Source organism: Stenella coeruleoalba (genome assembly GCF_951394435.1).
Source record: "Stenella coeruleoalba genome assembly, chromosome: 13".
NCBI lineage: Eukaryota > Metazoa > Chordata > Mammalia > Artiodactyla > Delphinidae > Stenella > Stenella coeruleoalba.
In genome coordinates this window covers 59461390-59477637 of record NC_137159.1, presented here as the reverse complement: position 1 = coordinate 59477637, position 16248 = coordinate 59461390, and the positions used below count along the sequence as shown (strand labels likewise).

The following is a 16248-nucleotide window of genomic DNA, read 5'->3' as shown; positions in this document are numbered from 1 at the left end:
ACCTCATTCCCTCCTAATGATAATATTCTAGCTTGCTGAGGAGGCTATTACATGAGACAGAATAAAAAAAAGGCTTAGCTAAAATCTGTAGATTCTATCTATGACTTTCTCTTCATCTAAGAAGCTCATCATTGTATACTAGACTTGAATCGCTTTGGCATGATTTCCTACTACAAAATGATGTTCACAGCCAGCTAGTAATATATTGCATTTTTACACTTTTTAGGATTTTGTTGATGATATGCTGATTTCTTTTCTAGAATCTTTTCAAATAGCATGAGTTAATTGGTTCTTACATAATTTGAAAATAAGAAAGATGGTTCTTCACTTGCTTGTTCCTTATCTTCAGGAACTTCCACCATCCTTCTTGAGATCTTAAAGACAAACCAAAAAATAAGCACACACAAGCCATAAGAGACTCTGCAATCATGAGCATAAAGACCCCACTTTTTTTTTTTTTACATCTTTATTGGAGTATAATTGCTTTACAATGGTGTGTTAGTTTCTGCTTTATAACAAAGTGAATCAGTTATATGTATACATATGTTCCCATATCTCTTCCCTCTTGCATCTCCCTCCCTCCCACCCTCCCTATCCCACCCCTCTAGGTGGTCACAAAGCAACAAGCTGATCTCCCTGTGCTATGCGGCTGCTTCCCACTAGCTATCTACCTTACGTTTGGTAGTGTATATATGTCCATGCCTCTCTCTCGCTTTGTCCCAGCTTACCCATCCCCCTCCCCATATCCTCAAGTCCATTCTCTAGTAGGTCTGTGTCTTTATTCCTGTCTTACCCCTAGGTTCTTCATGACATTTTTTTTTCCTTAGGTTCCATATATATGTGTTAGCATACGGTATTTGTCTTTCTCTTTCTGACTTACTTCACTCTGTATGACAGACTCTAGGTCCATCAACCTCACTACAAATAACTCAATTTCGTTTCTTTTTATGGTTGAATAATATTCCATTGTATATATGTACCACATCTTCTTTATCCATTCATCCGATGATGGACACTTAGGTTGTTTCCATCTCCTGGCTATTGTATATAGAGCTGCAATGAACATTTTGGTACATGACTCTTTTTGAATTATGGCTTTCTCAGGGTATATGCCCAGTAGTGGGATTGCTGGGTCCTATGGTAGTTCTATTTGTAGTTTTTTAAGGAACCTCCATACTGTTCTCCATAGTGCCTGTACCAATTCACATTCCCACCAACAGTGCAAGAGTGTTCCCTTTTCTCCACACCCTCTCCAGCATTTATTGTTTCTAGATTTTTTGGTGATGGCCATTCTGACCGGTGTGAGATGATATCTCATTGTAGTTTTGATTTACATTTCTCTAATGATTAATGATGTTGAGCATTCTTTCATGTGTTTGTTGGCAGTCTGTATATCTTCTTTGGAGAAATGTCTATTTAAGTCTTCTGCCCATTTTTGGGTTGGGTTGTTTGTTTTTTTGTTATTGAGCTGCATGAGATGCTTGTAAATTTTGGAGATTAATCCTTTGTCAGTTGCTTCATTTGCAAATATTTTCTCCCATTCTGAGGGTTGTCTTTTGGTCTTGTTTATGATTTCCTTTGCTGTGCAAAAGCTTTTAAGTTTCATTAGGTCCCACTTGTTTATTTTTGTTTTTATTTCCATTTCTCTAGGAGGTGGAAGACCCCACTTTTTAAAGTAAGTTCAGAAAGAAACTTGACAGAAATAGAACAAAATATTAATGGTTTTATGTGGGTAATAGATCATGGTGATTTTCCACTATTTTCCACATTTTTGTAACTAAGGGGGTGATCTAAAGGAATAGATTCAGAAATAGAAAAAGAAATTAGGCGTGAAGTATTACTCTGCCAATGTGTTCCAATGTAGGACGCAAAATGGGAACGTAAAGTTCACTAAGGCTCTTTCTGCTTATGTGAGAGGAGGACCCTCCTGACCAGAATTTTCTACCCTTCCAATCCTACAAGGACTTGGAGTGACTCCTAAAAATTTCTAAATTTTTTTCCAGAGTCTGAATAGTTTCCCAGATCACAGACCCTACACAGAAGGGCGGTCAGGGTCAACTCCCTTCTGTGTGCTATCTTAGTAAGTACAGCTCACATCCACAGCCTCTAGCTTCAGGGATGGGGTGGGTGAGGGCCACCAGCCTTTTGGAGCATCAGGTAAGGGTTGGTAGGCAGTTACCCGGCCTGGGGTCAAGGGGTCTCTCTGCATTTTCAGAACATCTCTTGCCCTACCTGGAAAAGCATTATTGTGTGTCTTAAACCCTCCCCAGGTAAATAGCTCAAAACTTGATATTTACAATAGTCAGCTCATCTTATATATTTTCTTTTTGTTTGTTTTTTAAATTTAATAAGCAGTATTTTTGTCCTACTTGGGCGTCAAACTTTGACTCATCACTTCTAAGTTTGAGTGTTGGAGGCCTAGGGGGAGGAGAGCACTGTGTTTTTCAAAGAATGGAAAAGGTATGTAGGTTGCAGGTTGGTTGATTTTTTTTTTTTTTTTTTTTTGGCTGTTCCTTTCTTATCTAACACAAAACTGGGAGAACTTTTTTTTTTAACTGAAACTTTATCTAAAGATCTATGAAAGCAGGCCTGGGGCAATTTGAGATGAAAAGCAATAGTTCTGGTTTTGGTATGACTGTGTAGGTATGTCATCAAGGACCCAAATTCTTCCATCGTTCCATTCTGCTTCTTCAGTGCTATGGTTTTTGTCTTCCAGCTTATCCCCTCATGGTCACAAGATGGTTGCCACAGCTCCATGAATCACCTCTTCATATAGTCACATCCAGAGATAAAAAAAGGAACTATTCTTTTTTTCATATCTCTAATGTTCCATTTTTAAGAACAAGCAAAACTTTTTCTAGAAGCTCCTCAGCAGACTTTCCTCACGTTTTGTTGGCCAGAAGTATGTCTTACGCTCTGCTTAAGCCAATCACCAGCAAGGGAATTAGACTACAATGGTTGGCTTAGACAAATCAAAGTTTGCCCTCTGGGGCCTGGGTGGGGTTCCTTTCCCTGAATATATCCTCATATAGGATAAATCAACAAGTCAGTGTTCTGCCAGGGGAAAGGGAGGGTGCTGATAATGGAGTTGAGATAGCTTTTGGGTAGTAACCAATAGTATCTGTTATATCCTGCTAGAGGTGATAAGAGCTGAAGTAAGGAAGTGGTAGTGGCAGCGCACAAAAAGGTCTTTAAAGCCCCACCCAAGCCACAGTGAGCTTTATAAATGGTTAATGTTACAAATAGTAGCAGCGAAAGTTAACCAAAGCAAACACTGAACTCAGAGATGGGCCTCAGTTCTGTTTGTGAATCAGCATTCCTTGCCAAGTTTTCATCAGCCTGAAAAGGAAAAGAATCCAACAGTAATATTCCACCAGAGTAGACATTGCATTATTCCAGGTCAGAAGAGTCATAAAATGAAAAGCGTGCTTCTTTTACTGAAGGAATGTTACTGCTGTTTAATGACCCAACAATTCAGAGAGTGGGTGCCTAGTCAGTGTTCCTTTCCTTCTCCTCCCAGGCTTCTTCCCCACATCTTGGACTCAATTTACTGGTGTGTGATTTTCATACTGAATCATTTTCTTCCTGCCCTAGTGCTAAAAAACAAACAGAACAAGGAAATTCCTAAGAAGCTCTATTCATTATAATAAAAAAAACTCAAAACAACCCAAAAGTCTATCAATAGGAGAACAGATAAGTTGTGATATATTTATACAATGGAATACTACTCAATCTTGAACTGAGCATTGAACAATTAGAGCCAAAGAAAGAGTCCCAAATTCTCATTCCCTCACAGCTGCTACCCTCAGTCCCAGGGGCCTCTTCGGTACTGGCAGTAGCCTGAGGCCTGAGGTGACAGTAGGGAGAGCCACACAGGAGAGAGACCCCTCTAGGCTGGAACAGCTCTAGGCGGGGGTGCAGGCCACTCCCATTTTGGACCTGCCTTCCCAGGTCAGATCAGGGACCAAACAAGTGGCTAAGATAGTGTGGGCAGAAGCCTCTGCCCCAGGCTTGTCTCCCACCCACTCCTACCCTTGACCGCTGGGACAGTACAGGAGAATCATAGTTCGTTAGAAACAGAGCCTCCTGGTAGTGTAAATAAACCGATTTCTGTCATGTTTAGACATCGATTCTCACAGCCTCTGAAATCTTGGCCTTTGTCCTCTGGACGACTCCATTTGATTTCGTGGCTGAGGCCTTCTGACAGTAGAATATGTTCTCAGTTAACCCAGAGCACTCTGCCTCTCTCTGCTCACTTCTCAGGAACCCCTCGGAGCCTTCAGTTTAGCTGAGCTCAGGGCTTCTCAACCTCGGCACTGTTGACATTTGGGGCCAGATGACTCCTTGTTGCCGGGGTGCGGAGGCTGACCTGAGCATGGTACACTGTTTGGCAGAATCCCTGGCCTCTTCACACGACTGCTTCCCCAGTAGCATTACCACCCCCAGCCGTGACAATCAAAAATGTCTCGAGACACCTGTGGGGCAAAATCATCCCTAGCTGAAAACTACCAGTTTCGTTTACTTTTGAGCATTCACTCAGCAAAAGCCCTCACTTGGTTTCCTTTCCACATCTTTTGCTGTGAAGCTTTAAAATACTGCTATTAAAATGTAATCCTTTTTATTAGAAACATATATGTGTATTTTCCAGTTTGTAAGCAACACAACACATCCTTACTGAACTGTTCCCCAAGAACCCTGGACAGAATGGGGACATCAGACTGATTTTATACTGAAGGAAGTAAGTCCAGAACTAGACCCCGGGCCTTTCTGACCACTGACCAGTGCTTCAGGGACCAGCCTTTGACTCCACCAGGAGGTCAGGCTGCATCTTTACAGGGGAGATGGGACCCCAGTTCTGACTTCCAGGCTTCTGCCATGGAGGAGGGAGTGGGTCCTCTGAGTGGGAACTAGGCCAGAGAAGGGGTGACATGGCCCACCCCTCGTGAGCCTAGAGGTGATGCTTTGGCTGTCCACCTGTGTGTTACAGGTCACTGACCCTTGCTCTTTTGTTTGCCTGGCATGTGAGGACAGTAGAAGAAAACCCTCTGCTAATAAGTCAAAATTCAAAAGGCTTTCAAACCACTGTTGTTTCTCTGACTTTTCACTTTCATAATTCCATTCACAAAAGAACATGCATGCTGGGGTCACACTCGAAAGTTTCTTCCAAATGTATCGGCTGCTACGTTTGAGCCCCTATCTACCTAATTTAAATGAACGAATTCATCATCATCATAGGTCAAATGGGATTTCTAAAGTTTTCGTCAATACTTGAAAACATTTCTGCAAGAGAAGTTATAAAGCAAATATATAAAATAAGACTGAGCACTAAACCTTCTTTTCTTTCTCTACTTTTTCTATCCCAGGGTTCCCCGAATATATACGACCATGAAGTCACTATAGAAGCTGATACTTTTTTGCCTGTGGATGAAACCCTGATTCCTACAGGTTGGTGAATTTACACCTTTTATGGGAATGCAGAGCTGCGGTGCAGTGTGAGAAACATTAAAACTTCATTTCCCTAAATACATTTCCCTTGTTGACCTGACACAATGCCCATAATTACCATGATTAGTCATTTATTTTGGTTATGGTTGGGTGACCATTTACTTAAACACCCAAACCAGGACACTCTTGAGAGGGTAAGGGGATGCTGTTAATAATTTTGCCAGGGCAACAGGCATAAACTGAGATAATCCCAAAAAGCTGGGTCAGATGGTCATCCTAGCTGAGCCATAGACTCCAGAAGTTCTGCATTAAAATGTAAATCTGTTACTCCTTAGCATCTGAGCAGAGATAAATTTACCTAAGCATTACCCCACAGATGCAGGACGCTGATAGAACATGTCATGGTTTTTGACAGAAAAGGAAAGGGTTGGACGGGTTGTACCCTGAGGAGGACAAATACAGATACATCACCTCCGAGACACAGTTAGGGGGATGGGGTGGAAGGAGGAGTTCTGCATACCAAAAGGGTAGGCGAGGTGTTGGCAGAGTCAAATTCATGTGTATGTGTGTGTGTGTGTCTCCTAGGTTTACTGGATTGAGATCATTTTGGTCATTATTATTTGGGATGAAAAGTACCTTGGTTCAATAGGCAAGTCCATAGAGATAGAGAGTAGATTAGTGAGTTGCCAGGTGCTGGGGACAGAGGAGAATGGGGAGTGACAATGGGTACTAGATTTCTGTTTGGGGTGAAAGATTCTGGAATTAGACAGTGATGATGGTTGCACAACCTTGTAAATATACTAAACATTGATGAATTGTGCACTTTAAAAGGGTATGTGAATTATATCTCAATTTAAAAAAGGAAAGAAAGAACCTTGGTTCATGTGTTATCTCCAGGATTGAGGGGTATAGTTTTGTACTAGATTGTACGTGTACCCCCATCTGGCTCCCGGGGACAGATAGATGACAAGATGAATGGCAGGGGTGCTGTTATTTGTGGCAGTTTATAGAAATTAACTTGTAATAATTATCCCCAAAGCAGTAGATACATATTCTTATTGGGATTTTGTTAAAATCAGAGATCAGCTGAATGTAGAAGGCATCGTCAAAGAAAACTAAAGTAAACAAAAGTAGAGGATGAAGGGAAGGAAGAACAGAAATCTAGAAAGACACAAACACTTTCTGTATCACTTCCCCTTCTGGAGGAAGGGCCACCTTCGTGCTACCCTTGCCTGATCTAGGTCTCTTACCTGTGTCTGACAGTGACTTGACTTCTCGGATGTGTTATCTCATAGCTCCTTTATCAGATGGCTTATGTCCTGTGGTCTGTTCTCTCAGGCTTCTGTTTAGGGCGCCAGCCCTCCAGAAGCCCATTGCTGTGGTAGCTACGTGTGAAAGGTCAGGAAGACCTGTCCCTTCTGTTCCCACCCTGTGTAAGGGTACTAGTACCTTAGTTGTCACCTCTGCTCCAATAAAGAGCTTAGGTGATAGAATATGAGCAATTAGAAGCCAAGGGCACCATCTTTGTTAGTTACTTGGTTTACATCAAAGTAAGAAGACTGTTGACATTACATCCCCCTCATAGGATGCACTGAAAAAAGCACATCACTTGTGTGGTTTTCTGTCAAAAATGCAGAACCTCAGTCCATTCAGGAGAAGCCATGACATGAACCCAATTGAGGGATCATGTACAGAATAATTGACCAGTACTCTTCAAAGAGATCAAGATCGTGAAGGACAAAAAAAGACTGAGGAGCAGTCACAGAGGAGACTAAGGAGATACAATAATTAAATGCAACATGGGATCCTAGACTGGATCATGAGGCAGAAAAAGGGCAGAGAAAGGTGGGTGAAGGGTACACATAGATGTATTATTTTTGCAACATTTTTGTAAGTCTAAAATTATTTCAAATTTTCAAAACTGGAAAAAAAGAAAGACCCAGGGATCCAAGTAAGATACTAAAGTGTACCGGGCACCTGCCTTACTTTAGGTAAGGGCTTTTGTTTGAGCATCTTTATTTCGGCATCTTTAAAGCAATAGGGCTGTGTTTATGGCTGGTAGTTCAGAATTCTTAAGGGGAAAAAGAATGTGAGCCTGCATACTGAACAGCAACTTCAGTTAACAGCAGGAATTAGAAACTCCCATAAACAAGGCGACTACAAAACTAATTAGAATAATAATGAGGAATCAAGATACATGGATTAAAAATTTTTTGGCGTCACAGTGTTGAATATTTTTCTGGCTCCAGGGCTTTTATGTTTGTCTTGGTAATGTGTTATCTTCTGATATTGACATGACTCAATAGATGGGTGTGAATAAGCTGGCCCATCTTGTCCTAGATGCAGAATTATTGCATTAGAACTATGTGATGTGAACTGCAAGGGAAAATGGTGGCAGCTCCTGTTTCGTGACTGATAAGGAAGAAAATGAACTAAGTAGCTTATAAATGGAGGTGATGAAATAAGGGCATATTTATTTCTGTATATTTATAAAATTTTATGCTATCCTGCTGAGTTTTGATCAGATGAAAATCACAAAAATGCATAACTCATACCAGGTAAAGATTATTTGTCATGATTGTAAGAGATAATTGTGGCAAAGCAAAGTACAGCTTAACATGCAATCTAATTGACTGCATAAAACTCATGTTCATCTCAGTTCTGCACTGTAAGTGGCTTTAGGATCAAATTCTACACTCTGTACTAATATTGAACACCTGTGAAGTTGAGTTGGCTGTGAGATCTCTGGACTTTCAGGGAGGCAAGAGCCCCGGTTCTAGTCTTGGCTTTGCTATTGACTAGCTAGGGGACCTTGGGTGCATGTATAATGCTTTAACATTTAACCTCTATAGATGCTTATTTCCTTTTCTGCAAATAGGAGGTTCAACTCAATCAGGGTTCATAAATTTTCATAAATCAGACCCATAAATTTTATTTAAAAAACCGTTTGGGAAACTTATCTGGGGTTGCCCAACTTTTCATTTTGCCAAGCTAGAAAGCTATTACAAATACAGGGCTATTAAAATTAATTGGGAATATATGCATATTATATTTCAATTTAAAAAAATTTAACCAATTGGGATAATAATAAGGAACAGAGATAAATAGGCTACATTTAAAAAAAAAAGCTGAAACTACCATTCATAATCACCATGTTTCATAAAAGAAAGAATATATTAACACCATAAAAGTGGGGAAAATTTAATCTCAGAATAGAAATGACCCTTTAAATTGAATTTTTCTGACTTTTTTTTTTTTAAATTTACTTTTATTTTTGGCTGCGTTGGGTCTTTGTTGCTGCGCACGGGCTTTCTCTAGTTGCTGCGAGAGGGGGCTTCTCATTGCGGTGGCTTGTCTTGTTGCAGAGCACTGGGCTCCAGGCGTATAGGCTTCAGTAGTTATGGCACATGGGCTCAGTAGTTATGGCTCACGGGCTCTAGAGTGGAGGCTCAGTAGTTGTGGCGCATGGGCTTAGTTGCTCCACGGCATGTGGGATCTTCCCAGACCAGGGCTCGAACCTGTGTCTCCCGCATTGGCAGGGGGATTCTTAACCACTGCGCCACCAGGGAAGCCCAATTTTTCTTACTTTTTAAAGAAATGTGACAGCTGATTATCCAAATCTATCTCAGTTTTCTGTGGACCAGTGAAAATTTTATTATGCACTCATGATCAAGAACCAATAATGGTCTGCAAGGTCACTTGTAACTCTTACATTCTGTGATTCTACAAGGCTCTTAGTGTAACATTTTACGGCTATCTCCAGCACCCTTCAAGTTCATTAGAACTCTATTACAGAAGTAAATAAGTTGCAACAACTTCAGAGCTCATGAAAAATTTGTAAGTATCTTTTACATATCCATACATTAGCTGGTCCCTCATAGATTATATCTGTTTACCCAATGACACAAACTGAAATTATAGAGTTTTTTTTCTTCCTCCTTTCTCAGAAATGCTTAAGAAACAAATAATTATATTATTCCTTTGTAACTTCCTCAAAAAGGGCAGTAACTTCTACTGTACCCTTCAGTGATGTAAGAATTCACACGTCTGGCCCACTTTCAGCAGAGAGGAAATCTCTAGGAGCTCAGACTTCATCTGACTCTTAACATTGACCAAAAGCCCACGAGCAAGTGGCTTAACTGAGATGAGTCCAAAGTCATTTGGTCATTCAGAAATGCCTCCCCAGTGTATCTGGGCTTGCTAGGAGTTGACAGTCCAGTGGAGGAATCAGCCAGAATATTATCCACTGACCTGGAAAATCATGTCAATGATGTAACTAAGTAGACTTAACTAAGAGATGTAGATGTAACTAAGAGACTTGGTACAGAAGGAAAGCACTGTCTGGGGGCTCCCAGGTAGAGGAGATGAGAATGAAATAAAACTTGGAAGGACGAGTAGCGTTTTGCCAGGCAGTGAGGAGGAGAAATGTGTTTTCTACGGAGATGAACAAGAATGGGCAGTGCAGGAAACAGCAGGATGGTCCCCAGGGAAGTGCTGGGCTTCTGAAGCATTCAGGGCATGCTTTTGGTGGCAGAAAATGGATGGGCCAATAAGCAGTTGGCTGGGGCCAGGTCACATCTGCACCAGGCTCTGATATGGCTGCAATCCCTGGGGTGGCCCTGGATGACCATAGGCTGGCCTGGAGTTCAAGGCCAATCCACACAGGGCAGACTCACAGGTGTACCAGATATTCAGCCAGAACTAGACTGGACTGAAGTCCAAGCCCACTTCCGTGAGACGTGCTGCAAGAAACCTGTTAGACCAGCCATACTTGTTAAGGGTTCTGGGAATTGATATGCAGTATCTAGAGACTGAGGTTGTGTTGAATTGAGAAAATGGAAGATACTGTTTATCTGTGAGATGAGGTGAGGGTTTATGATAATAATAGCTGGTATTTCAGAGATACTTTATAAATAATCCACACCACAACCCTATAAGGTAGATTCTGATCATTAACGGATGTGCAAACTGTAGCGCAAGGAGTTTAAGTAACTTACTGAGGACCACTCAGTTAAAGAGCAGTGGAAAGCTGGAATTCAAACCTAGGTAGTCTGGTGTTAAAACTCAAGCTCTTGGGCTTCCCTGGTGGCGCAGTGGTTGAGAGTCCGCCTGCCGATGCAGGGGACACGGATTCATGCCCCGGTCCGGGAAGATCCCACATGCCGTGGAGTGGCTGGGCCCGTGAGCTGTGGCCGCTGAGCCTGCGCGTCTGGAGCCTCTGCTCCGCAACGGGAGAGGCCACAACAGTGAGAGGCCTGCGTACCGCAAAAAAAAAAAAAAACTCAAGCTCTTAACTAGACCTGGTTAGTTGGGGGAGGGGGAAAGGAAGAAAAGAGAGAAAATTAAATGAGTTTCGTTTTTTTTTTTTTTAATTTTATTTATTTTTGGTTGTGTTGGGTCTTCGTTGCTGCACGGGGGCTTTCTCTAGTTGTGGCGAGTGGGAGCTACTCTTTGTTGGGGTGCACAGGCTGCTCATTGTGGTGGCTTCTCTTGCTGCAGAGCACAGGCTCTAGGCACACAGGCTTCAGTAGTTGCAGCATGCAGGCTCAGTAGTTGTGGCACACGGGCTTATTTGCTCCACCGCATGTGGGATCTTCCCGGACCAGGGCTCGAACCCGTGTCCCCTGCATTGGCAGGCGGATTCTTAACCACTGCACCACCAGGGAAGCCCAAATGAATTTCTTGACTATAAAGATAGCCAAGATCACCATGTAGCCAAGAAACAGGGAGCCAGAAACTAAATAACTAAATAGAGCTTTGGACAGTTGTCAGTTCTCATTCTTTTGCCACCTTTTATACAGGTGACCTCCCAGCTTCTCTCACTATTTTCCTTCCCATTTCTCCTTCTTCTCAATTTATTTCTGCTTTTTATTTTCTGCAAAGAAAACAGCAAACAAGTTTGTTCAAATTATATTTAAAAAGAGAAAAACAGAACTTCCCTGGTGGTGCAGTGGTTGAGAGTCCGCCTGCCGATGCAGGGGACGCGGGTTCGTGCCCCGGTCCAGGAGGATCCCACATGCCGCGGAGAGGCTAGGCCCGTGAGCCATGGCCGCTGAGCCTGTGCCTCCGGAGCCTGTGCTCCGCAATGGGAGAGGCCACAACAGTGAGAGGCCCGCATACCACAAAAAAAAAAAAAAAAGAGAAAAACAAAAAAGAAAGACAAAGATAGAGGCCATGTCTCCATCTTTTGTGGCTGTTAATTTATACTTATATTTGTTTTTTACCTCCTTTTTGTTTGCCCTTCATGAAAGCTGTGACCTGAGTTCTTAAGGGAAATGCTAATGCAGATCTAAACTTTGGGGGTGTTTTTACCTTGGTTACAGACCCTCAGCAAATAATTTTTCAGGTGATGGGAAAACCCATTGTATGAGAAAGTAGCACCTCTTATCTTACAGTAGTTGTAATACTGTGGCCGAGGTACTTGGTGAAAAGGGACCTTTTCCCCATGTATGTTTGGGGGGAGAGGTGAAGTCCTGTCCTCCATTTTGTTTATCACAGGCTTACTGACTGGGCATAATTACATAGAGAGGAAAGGGATACCTTGACATAGAGTTTCAGGGAACCAAAGCAAGCACAGTATGATGAGATCCCTTCGTCTTAAACCTATAGCTGCATTTAGACCTCTACCCAAGGCAGGGCCACAGACCCCCAGCAGCCTTGGGCACCTGTTTCACTCCTGCCTTTCTTCCTCCTGACACTTTTGGGGAGAGCATATAAAATGTCGTCAGGCCTGTCTCCCAAAAAAGCCTGGAAGACAACGGCCTGTACTCTGTGGCTTCTTCATTCTTCCCCTTTCTCAGCTCTGGTAAAAGGCTGTCCTTTTCCCAAAGCCCATTTGAAACGCCTCAGCAAATGTAAGCTATGGTCCTTGCTCACAGGCACCTGTCTCCTGCACCAATAGAAGGTCTCTGCAAGGCTGAGAGCTCATTTCACCTGTAGACCAGGAGCAGAGTTGCAGCTAAGCTGTCAAAACTGGGTTTGCATGTCAGCAGTTAGCGTAGCTTTGGTTTTTCTGAGCAGTTTTCCTCAACTTAAAAAAAAGTGCAGCCCTTATAGCATTTGCTACTACTTAGGATGGGCGCATACTCTGTTATTGGGGCACCTTCAGGTCACCTTGAGTATGTTTTCTATGTTGTTGTCAGGGCTCTCCCTGTAGTTTCCCAGAGGTGGAACTCCTGGAAGCCGTTTACCAGGAAGGACAGGTAGACGTCCACAGAGAGAGAACACTCCAGTGCCAGGTCTCTGTGCTGACATGTCAGATATTTAGCTTCAAGGCCTGAGTCTGGTGTCCTGCCCTGTGGCAACAGGAGAAACCAGTCCCTGGTACCCTGCTCAGGTACTAAGCCAGCTGAATGTGAGCAGGTGAGAAACAGAAAATCCCTGTTTCTCCAGGGATTAATTCATTCCCAGCGTTGTAAATATTACATTTCATCCTTTCGCTTTACAGAACTGTGAGACTTGGAGGCGATCTGGGCCACCAGCCCAGCAAAACTTTATGATGTATACAGCACAGTGCAAAACTAAGCATGTCTTTATAGGCATTTACAGCACATAGGTGTTTTTTTTTTTTATTTTAATTGTGCTATTCTTTACTCGTAGTAGATAAGTAATTAAGACAGCAAAAATGAATGATTTGATTGGGTCTTTTGTCTCTTAAAGTAACATTAGTAAAATCCCATCTTATTCTCTTCCTTGAGATGAGATACCTTCTATTTTTATAAAAATTTACCCAATCCACTTTGTCCCCCAGTGCATCTGTGTTCACTTGTGGAGAGCTGTTCTTGCTGCTTTTCATTTTTGAAAGGTCCTACTAAAATTACATGAAAGCAACCCCATTTTGACAAAATTAGAATTCTGGTAGGAAAGGTTTACCACGAGGCTGCGGAGAGGAGCTCAGCAAGACATTTGTATTTCATTTCAACCTGTCTGGGTTCAACCTACAATTCAGTTGCTTTTATAATTACTTCCCTAGGACAGGTCTAAGTCTCTGACCTGGAGAAATAACAAATTCCAAAGTAGTCTCCCAGTTCAAAGATGGTGCAGATGAAGACTGTTTTGATCTACGTGTTTTAATCTTTGCAGAGCTACTTACAGAAAACTCCTTTAGACTTTATATAATTCTAAAATAGTGGATATAATATTAGTTTCAACCCTCCATCAATATGCTTCCTCTTTCCTTTTCATCCCACCTCCCCACCCTACTCAATATCATCGTCAGGTCCTGCTGATTTTTTGTAATAAGACTTAATTTTTTTTAGAGAAGTTTTAGGTTCACAGAAAAACTGAGCAGAAGGTACAGAGATTTTCCATAACCCCCATTCCCACACATGACGGCCTCCCCCTCATCAACACCCACCACCAGCGTGGTGCATTTGTTATAATTGATAAACCTACATTGAGGGGCTTCCCTGGTGGCGCAGTGGTTAAGACTCCGCCTGCCAATGCAGGCGACATGGGTTCGATCCCTGGTCTGGGAAGATCCCACATGCTGCAGGGCAACTAGGCCCACGAGCCACAACTACTGAGTCCACATGTCACAACTACTGAAGCCCGTGCGCCTAGAGCCCGTGCTCCGCAATAAGAGAAGCCACCGCAATGAGAAGCCCACACACCGCAACGAACAGTAGCCCCTGCTCACCGCAGCTAGAGAAAGCCCACGCGCAGCAACGAAGATGCAACGTAGCCAAAAATAAATAGATAAAATAAATAAATTTATTAAAAACAAAAAACCCAACATTGACATGTTTTATCACCCAAAGTTCGTAATTTTCATTAGGCTTCACTCTTTTTGGAGGGGGGGGCCGTGCTGCGCAGCTTGAAGGATCTTAGGTCCCCGACCAGGGACTGAACCCACACCCCGTGCAGTGGAAGCACAGAGTCCTAACCACTGGACCGCCAGGGAAGTCCCTAGAGTTCACTCTTGGTGTGGTATACTCTATGAGTTTGGTCAAATGTATAATGACACGTATCCATCATTATGGTATCATACAGAGTATGCCCTAAAAATCCTCTGAATTTGTTTCAACCATCCGTCAATATGCTTCCTCTTTCCCTTTCAGTCCCTCCCCGCACCCGTCCCCATATTGTTAGTCATTAGCTCCTGATGATTTTTAACAACTAATATTCCTTGAATCTGTCTCTTCAATATGTATCATTGATTATATGGCTCCATCTCCATCGTCACTGTCCCAGTGTAGGTTGTCTTTTTTTCTCTAGATCAGCACCAGGTTTATATTACAAGCTTCATAATTTGGGAATCAGTGAATGAACAAATGAATCTGGACAACAGCTCTCTAACTAGGGGAAAAAAAATCTCTTTAGATCTATCCTCCATCTGGTTACTAAAGATATCTAACTAAAATGCAAATCTTACTTTGATACTCTACAGTTTAAAAAAACTTTTAGATGGCTCCCAGGCCAGACACCAGCTGCCTCCCAGACCCATCCCCCAGCGTGCCTCACTCACACCTCACGCTGTTTCAGCATCCCCCTCCCACCCATAGGGACCACTCGATACCCCTTCCTTGCTGCATATACCCCTACTCTCCTCAAGGCTCATACTTTCTCCTTAGAAATGTTTCCCCCACTTCCTGGAAACAGTGGATTCTTTGCTGCTCTGGGGTTTTCGTAATGACATAATCCGTTTTAGAGTGTGCCCAGGCTCCCTTATCTTTCTCAACATTAAGTCTACCTCAGATGTTCTATCAGGACTTACTAGTTACAGATCCAAAGTAGGAAGCTAGAAGGGAGCTTCAGGCCGGGTCTCTTTGGCTTGGAGCTAGAAAACTAATCTATGATAAACAGAAAAGTGAAACCAAGTAGCAGCCAGTCTGCACATGCTATGAACAACTACTCCTTCCTTTCCCCGTCCACCCCTTGTCAGTCTTCTTCCACTCTTCTCTCTTCTTTACACTTGTTTTAAACATAGTGTATTAAAGCAATACCATGTGATAACTGGAATTCAGCAAACCTGGATGCAGGTCTCAATTCTGCTACCCACCATCTTTGCTCTCAAGTCAGCCATGAAAACCTTTGGTCCTCATAACCTAATCTGTAAAATCTCATTAGATGACGGATACATTAGTTGAACTCTGAGGTCCTGTTAGTTTCTAACAATGATTCGAAGACCACATGGAACTTCTAACCCAGATATTCTTAACCAGGGTCCATACCAGGGTCTAGGAAGATGATGAAAGAACTTCAAGGGATTCATGAGCCCCTGAAATTCTTTTTTTCTTTTTTAAGACTTTTTTGATGTGGACCATTTTTTTAAAGTCCTTATTGAATTTGTTACAATATTGCTTCTGTTTTATGTTTTGGTTTTTTGGCCAGGAGGCATGTGGGATCTTAGCTCCCGACCAGGGATTGAACACACACCCCCTGCACTGGAAGGCAAAGTCTTAACCACTGGACTGCCAGGGAAGTCCCCAGCCCCTGAAATTCTGTGTCAAACTCTGTGTGAGTTGGTCACATCATCTTGGTCCACAGAGGGATTTTCTGGTCTTGTTTTCCCTTTTGAGGAAATGATAACTTATGGTTGCCCCATTATGTATTATTATACATAAAGATAGTCATATTTTTTTGGTTTTGTTTTGGTTTTTAATTGTTATATTGGAGTATAGTTGATTAACTGTTATATTAGTTTCAGGTGTACAGCAGAGTGATTCAGTTATACATATACATGTATCTGTTCTTTTTCAAATTCTTTTCCCATTTAGATTATTACAGAGTATTGAGCAGAGTACCCTGTGCTATACACTAGGTCCTTGTTGGTTACCTATTTTAAATAGATCAGTGTGTACA

The 16248-nt window shown here is 42.3% G+C and overlaps 1 protein-coding gene across 3 annotated transcripts in view; it reads left to right on the top strand.

Annotated features, from left to right (window-relative positions):
• GALM (galactose mutarotase) overlaps positions 1–16248 on the top strand; it is a 100280-nt gene that overhangs the window by 52815 nt on the left and 31217 nt on the right. For all 3 annotated transcript variants that reach the window (XM_079940454.1, XM_079940453.1, XM_079940452.1), the window contains one exon: positions 5364–5445. In XM_079940454.1, the coding sequence (XP_079796580.1) occupies positions 5364–5445 (82 nt within the window). The remainder of the gene's footprint in view (positions 1–5363; positions 5446–16248) is intronic.